This window comes from Monopterus albus, unplaced genomic scaffold (assembly GCF_001952655.1).
Source record: "Monopterus albus unplaced genomic scaffold, M_albus_1.0 scaffold82.1, whole genome shotgun sequence".
Taxonomy (NCBI): Eukaryota; Metazoa; Chordata; class Actinopteri; order Synbranchiformes; family Synbranchidae; genus Monopterus; species Monopterus albus.
In genome coordinates this window covers 820277-835530 of record NW_018127962.1, presented here as the reverse complement: position 1 = coordinate 835530, position 15254 = coordinate 820277, and the positions used below count along the sequence as shown (strand labels likewise).

General features: G+C 40.6%; 2 protein-coding genes across 8 annotated transcripts in view; one reads left to right on the top strand and one right to left on the bottom strand.

Moving 5' to 3' along the window:
* kcnq4 (potassium voltage-gated channel subfamily Q member 4) overlaps positions 1-8091 on the top strand; it is a 44398-nt gene extending 36307 nt beyond the window's left edge. For 4 of the 6 annotated variants that reach the window (XM_020606793.1, XM_020606792.1, XM_020606789.1 and 1 more), the window contains 3 exons: positions 5109-5240; positions 5623-5761; positions 6057-8091. In XM_020606793.1, coding sequence (XP_020462449.1) covers positions 5109-5240; positions 5623-5761; positions 6057-6260 — 475 coding nt within the window. In that variant the 3' untranslated portion in view covers positions 6261-8091. The remainder of the gene's footprint in view (positions 1-5108; positions 5241-5622; positions 5762-6056) is intronic. The other 2 variants (XM_020606791.1, XM_020606790.1) reach the window with 2 other exon arrangements.
* A 2916-nt stretch (positions 8092-11007) lies between these two features.
* cfap300 (cilia and flagella associated protein 300) lies at positions 11008-14360 on the bottom strand. Of its 2 annotated transcripts, XM_020606978.1 has the most exons (8): positions 14248-14269; positions 13408-13535; positions 13210-13291; positions 12898-12967; positions 12616-12773; positions 12362-12534; positions 12009-12075; positions 11008-11686 (listed from the first exon to the last, which is right to left on the bottom strand). In XM_020606978.1, the coding sequence occupies exons 2-8, from the start codon at positions 13515-13517 to the stop codon at positions 11555-11557; spliced, it is 792 nt and encodes a 263-aa protein (XP_020462634.1). In that variant the 5' UTR covers positions 13518-13535; positions 14248-14269; the 3' UTR covers positions 11008-11554. The 2 variants fall into 2 exon arrangements, with proteins under 2 accessions (XP_020462634.1, XP_020462635.1); XM_020606979.1 differs by lacking the exon at positions 13408-13535 and having other exon boundaries at positions 11014-11686; positions 14248-14360.
* Between the last annotated feature and the right edge of the window lie 894 nt (positions 14361-15254).

The window sequence follows — 15254 nt, the reverse complement described above, 5'->3', positions numbered from 1 at the left end:
GAATGTTAACACTGTATAATCTTTTTTAGTATAATACTTGTGTGGGTAGAAGTGAATCATTTACTGCTTGCAAACCAATGATGGTAAGATGATGTCATGGGGTAGGACTGGATAAGTCTGACTTCTTCCTACTCCATTCAAGCATGTACTAGGTATAAGTAAATTGATATTGGATTATGTGTAAAATTATGTGTGTTGTCATATCAATTGTTTTTACATGCTTGAAAGAATAAATCAAATCAAATCAAATCAAATGTATTTATAAGCAAATATAAGAAGTTGGAATTGTTGATGAATACTATACATTAACCAGAAAACTTCATTTTCTAAAGAAAATGCGTATGGATGCTGAGTGCTGAAAGATCACCCTGAAAATGCTGAACATTTTGACACCTGAATGGTTTTGCTAGCTGAAAGTATGCTGAAGTTGGAATTTCCCATTCATTTGAATGGGGCATGATTTTCAAAATAAAGCTGAATATTTAAAATGTTTGAAGTTATGAAAAGTTCTGAATAGTGCTATGAATGTCCTTGAAGAGCTGAACATTTTGAAAGCTGAAATAGCTGAAAGTATGAAGAAGTAGAATTTTCCCATTCATTTGAATGGGGCATGATTTTCAAAATAAAGCTGAATATTTAAAATGTTTGAAGTTATGAAAAGTTCTGAATAGTGCTATGAATGTCCTTGAAGAGCTGAACATTTTGAAAGCTGAAATAGCTGAAAGTATGAAGAAGTAGAATTTTCCCATTCATTTGAATGGGGCATGATTTTCAAAATAAAGCTGAATATTTAAAATGTTTGAAGTTATGAAAAGTTCTGAATAGTGCTATGAATGTCCTTGAAGAGCTGAACATTTTGAAAGCTGAAATAGCTGAAAGTATGAAGAAGTAGAATTTTCCCATTCATTTGAATGGGGCATGATTTTCAAAATAAAGCTGAATATTTAAAATGTTTGAAGTTATGAAAAGTTCTGAATAGTGCTATGAATGTCCTTGAAGAGCTGAACATTTTGAAAGCTGAAATAGCTGAAAGTATGAAGAAGTAGAATTTTCCCATTCATTTGAATGGGGCAAGATTTTCAAAATAAAGCTAAATATTTTAAAAAGTATAAAAGTTACAAAAAAGTTGTATTCATCCGCGCATGTCCTGAAAAAGCCGAACATTTTGATACCTGAATGGCTTTTCTAGCTGAAAGTATTCTGAAGTAGTTATGTGCCAAAAAACGAACGGAATAATAATAATAATAAAGAAATAAATAATCGGAAAACATAGTATGGATGCTGAATCAGCATCCATACAATAAACAGTTAAAATGCCCTTATAGCAGCATATACCTACAGTATAGTGTGTTATAAACATTTATTAAATGCCTTGGTACTGCTTATAAATTCTAAATAGGGGGCTTTCAAGTAAAGTGTTTACAGTACTTTGGTCAGACAAACAGCCTATGTGTATATATTCAGATCATGGGCGCTTCATGGTGTTTACAGCCTGTCTTCTTAGTTGAACATGGTGCCCCCCCATCTGGATGCTGGCGAGTGCACATTCAGTAGAAATGCCCACTTGTAGAGGTACAGTAACTGAGCCCCCCTGGAGGCTTACTGCACCCTGTGTCACCTGGTCGCTCAGCAATCCCAGCTCATTCAGGCCAGCCATGTGACAGGCGGCATGATAGAGGGCCTATTAGGCAATACACATGCAAAAACACACTCAGAAACACTGTACAGATGGGAGATTACAGTACGTTATGACTTTCAGAGACAAAAGATATTTTACAGTTTAGACAAAGACAAGTGTAATAACTGTTTAAGGGAGTTGATGATACTGATGTTTACTGTGTCATCTCTTCTTTGATGTAATGTTAATGTTGTATGTCAGTGGCCAGTGTCCTTAATGAACAGTCTTTTTAAACTTACAGTAATGAAGAGAAGCAGAAACACTGCACATGCAAATCAAGTAGTTGGACAGTGTGTGCATGTGAAGAAATGGTCTACTGGCAAATCTATACAACAAATATAAGAATTAATAAATAATCATAGTGTATAAAATGCACAAATGTACTTTTCTGTAAACAGTGTCTGTGTGAACATGTGCATATCCACCCCCCCACCACACATACTGAATAGTATTTTCACTGATGGTGGCAGAAAAAAAACTAGCTACCTGCAGGCATCTGGTGCTGGGGCCAGGCTACGCTCTCAAGAGGGTTTGCTGAGAGCATATTACAATGCCTCTATCTCTGCCTGTGTGTTGGCACCGTAATCTCACTGTACAGTATTTCTCTTGGTAGCATGATACCGCCTGTGTGGTTGCCTATGCTCTCTGTGAAACTTTTAAATGAAGCATGTGTAAATGTGTGGGGCAACACTAAGGATCCTGAAATTCAGGGATCTGCTCTGCCAGAAAAAGTCTCATAGTTTTTGAATCTGGGAGTATTTATTTATTTATTTAAGCATTTTTGCTGTGCCTTCCTGATTTTATCTGAGTGCTCATGGTTTTGAATGCTGTGGCCCGTGGATTTATTTTATAGCAGCACTGATTGTAAACACTAAACCTACAGTCTGTAGCCAAACTACATGAATTAGTGTTACATTTTTAATAATGACCCTTTGAAAACTGCATTTTCATCCTAGTATGTTACCACACTCATGTGTTTGTGTGTGTGTGTGTGTTAAAACGTAAGGTGAAGCTTTCTTCTTTGTAGATGTACAGTAGGTAGATATTTTCTGTTCCAGGGGTGCAGTATGATATATTATGTTTGATATCTTTAGGCCACTAATAGGGTATTATATGATCGGTCCTTGAGTTTGTGCGACTCAGCAGATAGCTCTGACCTCAGCTGCTCTGTGCAAGAGACAATAGAAGACAGGGAGTTCCTATAGATAGTGCAGGTGTGTAAACAGCAGGTGCTTCACTGTGTTAACCCACACATGCGCATGTGCACATGCAGTGTCTTAGCAAGATTCATGACTGATGTTTGTGAAACAGAATTTTGCACCAGGCCTTAGTGCTGAGACTCCACTTTAGAGAGATGCATGTGGTGCATCGGTGCCTGTCAGAATTGTGATTTAGAGGATCCAGATGCAGACTCGGACGAAGGATGCAGTAGTGAGGGAGATGGTTTTTAATAACAGGATTACTGGCAAACAGGTTAACGCAGGTAAGAGTTACGTTAGGAACCTAAACACAGGTAATCACTATGCAGACACAATACAAAAACTAAAAATACTACAGTACAAATCAAGTAATTGGCTCAGGAAATATACCACTACTCAGATTCAGGAAATGCCTGAATACACAGATTGTGCTTTGTGCACTAGATTTTATAGAGAAAGTAGTCGTATCTGGCCAGGAACCAGGTTCGCCCTGCAGTGGCTCGCCCTACTTGGCCCACCTAGGATACGTGTCAGCATAACAGTCATTTTTAAGTCTCAAATAAAACCTTGCCATTGGAGACTATCAGGGATCCACATTTGCTGAATTGCAAAAATATGTGCTCTAGCTATGCAAGCATTTTGGAGCCCATATGACTCTTCCTGTCCCTCATCGCTGCATTTTTACGTCTGAACCTCCTAGCATTAGGTAGCTGTAATATCTTCCACTGAGCTATGATAATACTGCAACACTGCAAGTGACTATTGCACCGTAGCTGGATGTTTTGTGGGGAGAGGGGGCCCCACTCAAACCCGACCACGTATGTATTATGAATACCATTTCATCGACTGAGAAATAGAGTCAGCATTTTGAAGAAATCCTTGGAGGATCCATATCAAAAGTCCTCCCCCCCTCCCGTGTCCCCCACATTTTCTTTTACCCACACCTGAGACCCACCCTGGCAAAAAAAATAAAAATAAAAAACTGCATCAACCTGCAAAATAAGAAAAGATCGCCTGCAAAAATACCCCAAGCACAGGAGTCATCAAGAAACATAGTGCTGCGTCTCTCCCTTTCCCACTCACTCTGTTCTCAGCATCTCTCCTCCTCCTCCTCCTCCTCCTCCACCACCACCACCTCTTCTCCTTTGCTTGCACCTTCTCCTAGTGGCTGCAGTTTCACATCATGACCCCACTCACATGTTCAGATCTCACATGCTCGTGTATGGGCATGCACATACTTCTGCCTGTGAGTGTGTAGGTATACTCAATCATACAATTTGTGGCATTATATACATGTGTATGATTGTGTGTGTGTGATGTTTTCTCAGAACAGCTCAGCATTTCTGATGTTCCACTTCCCACACCTTTGATACGATTTTCTTTTCTTCCTCCTGTGAAGTATTATAGTTGGCTTAGTCTTCTGGGAGTGAGAGATAGGATTTGTTCACCTCCTCACTCCTCTGACTGCGCTACAAGTCAGCTGGATAGGATCTTATCACAGGATAAGATGACACCTTGAGTGTGTGCATATTGTATCTTGCTTACATTGGGTGTTTACAGTCCTTCTGCAGGGCCAGTACTTCTGATCTCTAATATCATGACCACACACACACAGCTGTGCTTAAACTTTCCTCCTCACTTCCCATTATCTCATGCACATCCTCCACCCACTCCAGCATGACGTACAGCCAGAGCGACTCAGGCAGAGCATGTTGTCGGCGATACAGTCGCCAGGTACAGTAGTGCTGTGTCGACATTCCTCGGTGTGATTCCCCCACAGTGGGATGTGGATGGTGATGATGAGCTGTGGAACCAGCTGTGGTTCCAACATGGCTGTCATACTGACAAAAGAGCAGAAACTGCTCTGAAAGAGGTATGTACTGTATGTTGCCCATTACCATCTGTGGATTTGTGCTAATTGCTGAAACAGCAAGTACTGATAAGTGGATGTCTCTGGGAGATGTCATCATCACAATATATCCTTTTGGTTTAGGAGGAGGGCGACTCTGCTCTCTTTATAGAGCTGCTTGTCAATGATAAGGGCATTCTGACTATAATTAATCTTGTTATTCTCAGGGTATGCCACATGGTTTGACAGCTGTCCTGCCCTTGCATTTTTCCAAAGGTTTACTGTACATCCATATGTATGGATGTGGAGCTTGAGGCTCTTTAAAGATTCACAGAGGACCAATAACAATGAGTCTGGTGTTTGTGTGTTCATGTATGTGTAGGATCCTAAAGTTTCTTGTGGCCAAGAGGAAGTTTAAGGAGACACTCCGTCCATATGATGTGAAGGATGTCATAGAGCAGTACTCTGCTGGACACCTGGACATGCTGGGCCGCATCAAGAGCCTGCAGATGCGGTGGGTTTCATGTATTTAACTCCTACTGGTTTGTTTCTTCAACATGGAATTACTCTAATTCTGTGTTTAGGCCAGACATAGATATTGTAGTTTTTTTTTAATTGTTTAATAAGAACAGAAACAAATGAGTACAACACCACATGGTTTTCCATTGCTTTATGTGCAGATCTGTCTGGGACAGGATCAGTGGCTCTCTCCTCTTACAGTCCTTTTACTAAGCTAACTGTTTGCTGACTGTAGCCAGTCACTTTATTTGCAAGAAGGCACATAAGTGGTCTTATTTGCTGAATGCAAAAAAATGTCAAACTACTACTTTAAGTTAATTCAAAATCAATCAGTAAGAAAAATTTTTTAAAATGTATCTGTTGTGTTTGTGTAAAAGGGTGGACCAGATAATTGGACGAGGGGCCGTCCAGCCCGATAAGAAAGCACGCCCTGAGAAAGGAGAGAAGACGCTGCCAGAACTGGACCCACTGGATGAGCTAAGCATGATGGGACGTGTAGTCAAGGTGGAGAAACAGGTAACAGAGTGGTAGTTTGATTTATATAGCATCTGTGGAACTGTATTTTCTGTGTCATTAAATGAATCATTCAAAAATCTCAGTGGATCACTTTTACTCATATAGATCTAAAAAAAAAATCTGCCATATAAAGTACAACAGGAAGCAGGAAACTATGTAATTTAACCATCTGCAGTAGATTTAGCAGTGACTAACCTAAGTGGGATATGTTTTTGAGTGCTAAAAATAAGGTACTTCAGAGTTTGAAGATGATACACAGTGTGAAAAAAAATGCCCAAATAGTGTGTTTTCTTAGGTGCAATCCATAGAGAACAAGCTGGACCTCCTGCTCAACTTGTACTCTCAGTGCCTAAAGAAGGGCTCATCCCACTTCACCCTGTCCTCCCTCCTGGACCCTGACCTGACGTCTGACTACCAAAGCCCCACGGACCATAGAGACCTCTTCCCCTCCGCTAACACGCTCAACCTTTCCCAGTCTGAGAGTGGCAACTTGGAATGACAGTGAGTTGAGCAGTCTGGGGATTGTTCAAACACAGACACAAAACCTTTACAGGGCGTCTTCCTTTTGCCGAGTCCTCACTCTGAGCAGGCCAAAATTAAATGCCTTCATTTCATTTCTGTCTAAGATCATTTGTACCCCCCATCTCAAATCTGCATCTTCATTTTCTGTAAGTCAATGTGTTTCCAGAACTGATTCAGACAGAGGCCACCAGATGGCTCCACCTGACAAGGAGCCTCAGCCAAAGCTGCTCACCGCACACGCCTCTCAACCCGCTGGATGAGGATGGAGAATACTATTAGGACACATGAACAGCTATTACTTGAGTACTGATCACTTCAGCCTCTCACCTCTATGCCAACTTTAAATCTTCATCTGTAGATAGTCAGACTTTGAGCTTTGAAGTTTTGTAAATCTCTGGTGAATCCCCATTATCATTTCCTATTTTTCTTGGCTGTGTGAATGAACTGACAATTTAAATTTGTCCAGTATTTTAGAATGGCATCACAATTTTTGATGCTGTAATGAATGTAATGTTTCTCACCTGCACATTGTGCAGTCACGCCACCAGAAAAACAAATAAACGCTAAAGGTGCTGTGGACACAGAATTAATCTGCTCCCACAGACCTGGATGGGCACAACCTAGACAGCCACCTCGCCAAAGCATTAACCCTCCACGGTACACCATCCCACCCAAACAGAGGAGTAATTAATATGTAAATCCTGCTTTAATTGCCCAGACTTGCCACAGAAAGGCAGAGCTGGGAGAATGTGTTGGAGTGACTCTTGTGCACTGTACATGGTTTGTTTTGATCTCCGTTCCTTCTCTCAGAGGTTCTGTCTCCCAACAAGCCCACTTGCAAAAAAAAACATTACTCCCTGTTTGGCTGGCATTCAAAACAGGAATGTTCTTACATATTTAGGATGACGTAGAGCCAAAATGTGCATTCACAGGTCAAAAATCCCTTCTTTGCAATGTTTCAAAGTTGACTGCACCTCTTTGAGTATTCCAATAACTTAAATTTACTTCTTTTAACAGGCCCTTTAAGCCTCTGCCTTGCAGCCCACCCTCCAAACATGCATGTTCCCCAAAAAGTCTTGTAGATAAAACCTCACTGATCCTCAGTCAGAATATAGACATTAATGTCTGCACTGCTCCTCATCAGTGACATCAAGCCTCAGGTCAGGTTGGTCATGTCCGCTGGTTCAGATAGTCAGTAACACCTCACAACCTTTCATACAGGAGCACAATTCTCACTCAGAAGCCCTTTTCAGACATGCACTGGAACCCTGAAATTCTCTAGGCATTACGCATGGGAGCTGTATTTGAGAACCCAAATGTCTGAGTCAGTCCACCTGGACCTTAAGCATACTTGACTCTGCCAGCACCCTAGTACAGAGTCCATGTAAGGTCCGAGTGAGCTGGAGTGAGCCCATGTGAGAAAACAGCAGTATGTAGTCCTGAGTATCCACACAGAGCTAGTGAGCGTGTTGATGACATTCTATCATGTAACCGGTGTGAAACCAGAAGAATATAAACACCTGATGATGAAGAAAAACGGTCACTGACAATGAAGGCACCAGCAAAAAGATTCAGGAACTTTGTCGTTAAGAGCTGGTACCAGAATTGTCAGGCAGTTTTAAGTGAGCAAGAGACTTGGTTGTTTATGACCAAATTACAAACTGGATACATGACTGTCATGTCCTGCCTCCTGCACGCTCTACCTAGGTGTCCCCCACGCACAAACCAAACAGAGTATTTCCAGTAGGTGAGAATATGGACTCTCTCCTGTTGTGTGCTACATGTGTGAAAAGGGCCGCTCTGGACCAATCCAGATCATGTCCTGCCTCCTGCACGCTCTACCTAGGTGTCCCCCACGCACAAACCAAACAGAGTATTTCCAGTAGGTGAGAATATGGACTCTCTCCTGTTGTGTGCTACATGTGTGAAAAGGGCCGCTCTGGACCAATCCAGACCTGATTCTGCAGGCATAGTCCAGAGTTCATCCGTGAAAACGGCTATACAATCATCAGGTGCTACTTGCACTTGCAGAATCGTATTGACCCGTTTGGTGCCGTTTCACTGAACAGTGAACAACCTGGAAGGTGTCAAGGCCTAAAAAGCTTGAATTCCAGGCTGCTGTCCTCATGAATGCACGTCTTAGGAAATGGTTCCAGCACAGTGTGCATGGATAGGCTCCAGTCACTACTCCAGGTGTTACTGGCTGTCACTGTTAGTTACTGGCTGTCACTGTTATTCCGGTTTACTCTCTCTTATCTATTCTGGTTTTTTTTTGGGGGGGGGGTTGATGCACAGAAAATCCTCTGTGCTTGTGGACAAAACTGGAGAGTGTAAAAATACAAACATTTACTATACACACAATGACGTGTGTGTTTGTTCCTTTACTGCCTTTGCTTAAATATTTTCACTTGATAAACAGAAATATTTTTTTGTGAGTAGTTTTAGTTTTGATTTCTTTACTGTAATGTTCATACACTTGATTTGGTGCAGCATATAACAGCAATGTTTTAATTATTTTTTGATTGTTAAAATGAATGTAGAATTTAATTTAATATGTATTTAATTCAGCTAGATATGATGTAGTATTTTTGTCAAGTTGAATCATGGATGATGCAACTGTAACCACACACAGCTGATCAGGTTCACACGTGCACAGAGCTCATATGTATATTTTTTAATGTCCTCAGATAATTGCTGCCAGTTTCAACTAAGAAAACATTGACTATATTGTGTTTGGCCAGTGACAATACGTCTCTTGTCCCTGCAAGTGATCCATTTATTTGTTCCAGCCAAGCCAGATGACTCAGGTGCTCCACTTTTCCATTCAGGACAAGCCTGCATTTCAAACAGTGAATGTACTTCATTGTTCAGTCTATTTAGATTTGTTTCTAACCTGATGCTCTTGCTGCCATAAGAAATAAAAAATGGCACATTGGAGCTTGTTATTGGCATCATGCAATTTCTGCATTCATTTCATAGAGAAATGTATTTTTATTCTTTAGCTTAAATTAGAGACGCCTACTTATTGGAGGCACTGTTGCACTGAACAGTGCCGTCACACTATCACCTGGAAAATATATGTGAGAACGATATTGCATGCTGTTGTTAGCGATGGCCCCAGTATTAGAAACAAAAATGCTTAAGGATGTCTTCTGTGAAGTCTTAACTCGAGACATGAAATGAAATGACCTGTGCCTTCGATGTCTTCGTTCTATATCTGACATGATGCGTCTTTGTCTCAAACTTAAATGCTGCTTCAAAGAGAAGTGTTTCATAGAAATATCACATGAGGATAGCCATACTTGTTTTACAAACTTGTTCTAAGTCTAAAGAAACACAGTCATACTTGTTATGAGAGGCATACTGTAATTTGTGTATCACTGTAACATCCTCACATCAACACCCTTACTGTACTTTAAGACCTGTCACATCTGGAGGCTGGGGGCATGGACATTTTGTATCACAGGAAACTTGCCAGGCATGTGTCCTTTTAATAAGCATGTCACATAGATCAGAATGGCTTCTACACAACTACCTCTGAGGCCACTAGTGGGGCGCTAGACTAGGAACTCAAGTATGTGAAACCGTAACTGATTGTCTAAACTGACTGAATGCTATGCATGACTCAATCTGCACGTTCTCTTTTCTCTTTCTTACTGTTCTTCTTCATGCTGTCCTTACCGTCCAGCGTTCACTGACTTGCTGTCATTTGACATTCCAGCTCGTTGCCCTTTAACTGCTCTCTTAGGTGTCGGAACTGTTGTCATAATGAAACAAACTGATTAAAGCAATAAGCAAAATGCTAACCTGACAAAGTCTTCCAATTCTGATTTGATGTAACTGTTAGATGATGAAATATAGCACTTATCTTATTTTCTAATTGATTGTACATATGTTTGATCTTTTAAAGAGATAAAAATGTGTATCTGGCGAGGATAAAATTAGTTAACTTGAATAATTTATTAATTTATTTGTTTCAATAAAGCTCTTTGGACTGTAAGTTGTCTTTTTCTTCTCTAAACAATACTGTATGATGGCTTAAATTAGAAGAATACACTTCTGTAGCTAGGGTGGAAGTTGGTTGGCTCCAAATCTTGTGTAATGAGAAATCATTGAACATGCCCCAAAGAATTCGTGTCAGTACTGACTCGGGGAAAACACCAGTTACTGATAGACTTGGAAGAGTGGGTGGGATTATCAGGTACAGTCCTTGTTCCAATCATATCTCAAAGACAGGGGCTATGTTGTTTCCATCGGTGATCATAAATCTGAGTTGATCAAACATGTTTCTGGTCTCCTTGGAAAATGCAAACCCAGCAGGGCTCTGAGATTGGTAGGAAGCAGTCAGCTGGCAGAACCTCAGGTCAGGACCAAACAGGGTGGAACTACTTTAGCTGCTATGCTGCACCAACTTCCTGATGATGTAGTAAATGTGTCCCAACTCTCACCACTTTTTAATCTAAACTGAAAACTCTGCTAATTTCCTGTTCTTTTCATGGAGTGTTTTCTCTGCTCCACTTTTGTTTTGATAGCATTTGGGCCAACTTGCAAAGTATTACGATTACGGCATTGTATGTCATCTTCGTCTAATTATTTTTATTTAATTCTAATTCTTTTTTGGTCTTAATTGGTTTTCTTATGTTTTTAATGCTTATTGTTTTTAATGTTGATGCTTTCTTTACCTATGTAAACCACTTTGAATTGCTTCTGTGTTTCATATGTGCTATATAACACTGCCTGCCTATTAATATTTAGAGAAGGATGTTAGCTTTTAAATTACTTTTAGTTTACAATGAGAGAAGTAACTTCTTACAGAACATCCACAAAGAAAGGCACAGAGTTGCTTCTTAATGTTGGTTTAAAATGGTTTGATGACACAAAGAACAAAACAATTATTCCCTTTGCTCTCCTTTTGACTGGGGCGGCTGTGGTTCAGAACATAGAGCAGTCTCCTACCCGGAAGGTTGGTGGTTTAATTCCTGGCTTCCCTAGTCCACGTGTCGAAGTGCCATTGAACAAGATGCTGAAGCTCCAGTTGCTCCCAGTGATATCACTGGTGTTTGTGAATGTGAAAATGTGGTGCAATGCATAGGAAAGTACTATACAGGTTTTGAGACAATTTACCATTTTTCTCAAATTGCTCACAACAGTAAAGAAGGAATGCTTACTGACAGAGTGAACCCATTCATTAGGCCACAAATTCCATTGTGTTAGCGTGTGCAGCAGGCGACTGATAGGTTTGATTCAGGAAGTAAGACTATTTCCAGGTCTTCATAATGTGAAGTTTCCAACACCGTAGAAGTGATGCAACATAGTCATGTGTCGTTTGAACGGGTCGACAATCAAATAGGCAAATGTTTGCTCCTCCTCTTGTCTTCCAGGGTAACATCGTCCCGATTCATCCTACAGGGCATGAGTAAATTACAATGAGATAAAGATGTTTGAAAACAACAGATGTTTAGTGTGCCGATGTGCATGATCTGTGAGACTACTGATGTTCTCGAATCTGTAAGTCAGTGTCCATTCATGAGATATCTTACAATGGCTCTGAATCATCATCCAATGAATCAGTTCTCTTAAACTTCTTTTTTCAAATGACTATAGCTTCCTCTCATTCGAACACAGATACACTAGTCATTTAAATGTCAGTACTGTTAGGAAACATCCATAACCGGTATACAGTGTTCTTTGGCTGACACAGACAGACAGGGAGCCAGTCACTTACATAGGCACACACTTTGAGCACTGTGGAGACGACACTGATCTTCCTGGTCTCTGGATCCTTCTGCACACTACAGCATGAAGGAATTACAAGTTCATTATTAGATACATAGTGATACAGGCATAAGAGACGTAAGTAAACCCAATCAATTGCAGTCGGCTAACTCTAGTTGAAAAGTGGGGGCTTTGTACAGTTTGTCTCAACCATGCATATATAGTTTACGTCGCCACTAGGAAAAAGGGCATGATGGAAGGAGCAAAGAGCAGTTAGGAGTGTCAGTTTGTTTTGAGTCCCACAGTGGCAGAAAAGAAATGATCTAGAGTGAAATTTGACAGCATGCATGCGCGTATCCCCACCTGATCAGGTCTTTGTACATTTTCTTTGTGGTGCTTATGTAAGGATCAATGGTATCTTCGTACTGGCAGAGCTCTCCCCCAAGACACAAGTGCTTGAAGAGGCGAAACAGAAACTCTCTTCGCTCCTCTTTCCCAACCACATAGTAGTGGTCAGAGTCCTCTTCCTGCAACATCTTGAGAAACAGAGGATAACCTGAACTGCCAAACATGTCAAAAATACAACAGATACAGACAGACAGATGAAGGAAAGTCACCTGTCTGAGCTCATCATAGTCAGGGTAGACATCATGAAAGCATTTAACTACATGTCCAGAAGGCCTCAGGATCCCACAAGAGTAGACTGGGTCAAACAGCTCCATGGAGACTGCAGTGCATGGCACCACCTCCACATCAACAGACACCACTGGCTTGTCTATAACACACCAGATGTACACAGATGCCAAAAACATTCCACAGAGATCTGAATGCACATATTGTCCAGCATATGAGATCAATTTCCTACTATCAATGATCAAAGGCGTTCTGGGGGAACATACCAAGAGGCACCCAGACTCCTGCTTCCATCTTTCTCAGACTTGATACCACATTAGGGTCTGTGAAGAAACACTGCATATACACAGTTACACCAAAAGCATTCAAGTATGATTAAATACATGAACACACTTTAGCAAAACAGACCACAGCTGCTTTATCTAGTTATTCCTTTGGTCTTCTTTTTCAGCATCACTATCATTTGTGTTCTTACTACTGATGAGGGTGAAGTAGATGGTCTGCCCTGTGACCCAGTAGGTTACTTACACTATGATTTTATACTGAGTAGTAACATATCCTATTATGGTGTGTCTTACCAGTGCAAACTTTTCACAGTTGTAAGGGTGAAAGCTCTGATCAAAGCTGTAAGACTGAGCTGAAATCCTCCCCAGCATGGACCTGAAATGAACAAACACATTCATTTAACTAGAGCTACTGTACCTGCAGCTCGACTGACAGAAGGAGCTAACGTGCACATTAGGCTGTTAAGTCTTCAGGTACATTTTAAATGTTACCATTTCATTAACAGCGCTAAAGTGTCTTTGTCCTGTTGGAAGAGGAACTTCTTGGAGGAAAGAAGAGAAAAAGAAAAACTTTGCTCAATGGCATATTTCTCTCCAGCCATGTTGACTCTTTTGTTGGCCTAGAAAAAACAAAGAAGACTCGCTCGTTTTCACAAACAAGTAGCGGGTTTCTATGCGTTAAAAGCCAATCAGCGTCAGGTGGGCTCACTAACAGCCAATGAGCGTGTGCTTTTGTTAGTTTGTTCCGGTTACAAGGAATGAAAACAGAGTGAGCGGCTTTGTCTTTTCACCTATCTCAGATGTGTGTTTGTTGCCTTGACAACGGATGCTGGTAACGTCGCCGCGTGCTACGAGAAAGCTAATGCAAAGCTAACGCTAGCCTGTTTTAGTGTTTATAAATTGTTATTAGTTAGTCTTTTGTCCCCAGCAGATGACGGTTCCTTTAGTAAAACCCTTTGTTAAGAAGTGTATCGAATCAATCAGAGATGGCAACCAAATGTTCTCCTTCGATAAACGAACCTGTTATAGCCACCAGTATGGAAGCAAAACGGCCTCATAAAGATTTGAATCTATATCAGCATCTGAATAATAGGTTTTGAAATATTATACTTTGAATTCTATATTCTGAATGAATGCACTCTGTATTTTACGCAGTGAAATTGCAAGTAGAGATTTTCAAGTTAGAAAACTACATCATTTTGATTTCAAACCACACCAATATTATTAAAATAATTCAAATATAAAAATGTACATGTCTAATTTTCAAAAAATATATTCAATGCGTTTATTTCAAGAAGCACTATTCAGAACCAGAAAGTTCAATCAACTCACAATTCAGACTGTGACATTCAGGTGCTGAAATTCAAGTGCAAAAATTCAAAACAACATCCGGGACACTGGGCAGTAGCAATCGAGCGACAATGCCATCGATCGGATCCCTGGCCAATCGGGTAAACACAGGTCAGTCATGTGACCCTGTAGGCGCGAATGTCTACTACATACAGAGGAGGGGAAGGTTTCACCTGTGATTTTCGAAGTGATGGCGGAGGAGGGCAGCGCGCCGGTAAGTGATAACTGTCTTTAAAACGTTGTGTTAGGTATGAATATTGTCTGATAGATTTTGTGATTTGCGATATAAGAGTTTTATTTATGGATGTTGTTGGACCCCCGTGATTGTGTGGTGTGTATCTAAGACATTCTGACATGATATCTAGTGACATGTCATGACATTAAACATAAGAAAATATTATGATTGCGATTATGATTAGCCAGACATCCTGTCTACACTAAACATTTCTAATACATCAAGTATCTAACCAATATCTATCTGCCTAAAAATACCTAACACTGTCCACAACTAGCTTAGCTAGCTAGCTATCAAGCTATGGCTGTCTTAATTATCTTAGCTAGTTATGGGGGGCAGCATGGCGCACACAGTATTGCTGACTGCAAGTTGTTGCCAGCCATAGATAAAATTCATCATGCTAGCATGTCTCCCCCCGGCCAGCATTATCTTTCAGCAGTCTACAAGTGCTCAGCTGCGCTTTGAAATGCGACGGATAAAATGCCAGTTTCTGTATGTCACGTTCTCGAAAGCGCGGGTCCGGCCATTGTCTGTCTATCTCACCCCCTAAACCTGCTCAGTCCCACGATGCAACTAACGTGCATATGTTCAGGGTTAGGAAGACGAAAATTGTAGTATTAGTAGCAATGTAATAGCATAATAAGTAGTGGATTGTGACTTTAGGAAATGTACAATAAAACGTTCATTTTACTGTTTTCTCATTCTCTTAGGAATTGTTGCTGAATCATATTTTGGACCGACTCAGCTCACGATT

Excerpts from the sequence above, each read along its gene's own strand:
- cfap300 (XM_020606978.1), bottom strand. The coding sequence starts at position 13,517 with ATGGCTGGAGAGAAATATGCCATTGAGCAAAGTTTTTCTTTTTCTCTT. Across the intron at positions 13,292-13,407 it reads TTAGCGCTGTTAATGAAATG|GTCCATGCTGGGGAGGATTT; the intron begins GTAACATTTAAA and ends TGTTCATTTCAG. Across the intron at positions 12,774-12,897 it reads AGGAGTCTGGGTGCCTCTTG|ACAAGCCAGTGGTGTCTGTT; the intron begins GTATGTTCCCCC and ends GGTGTGTTATAG.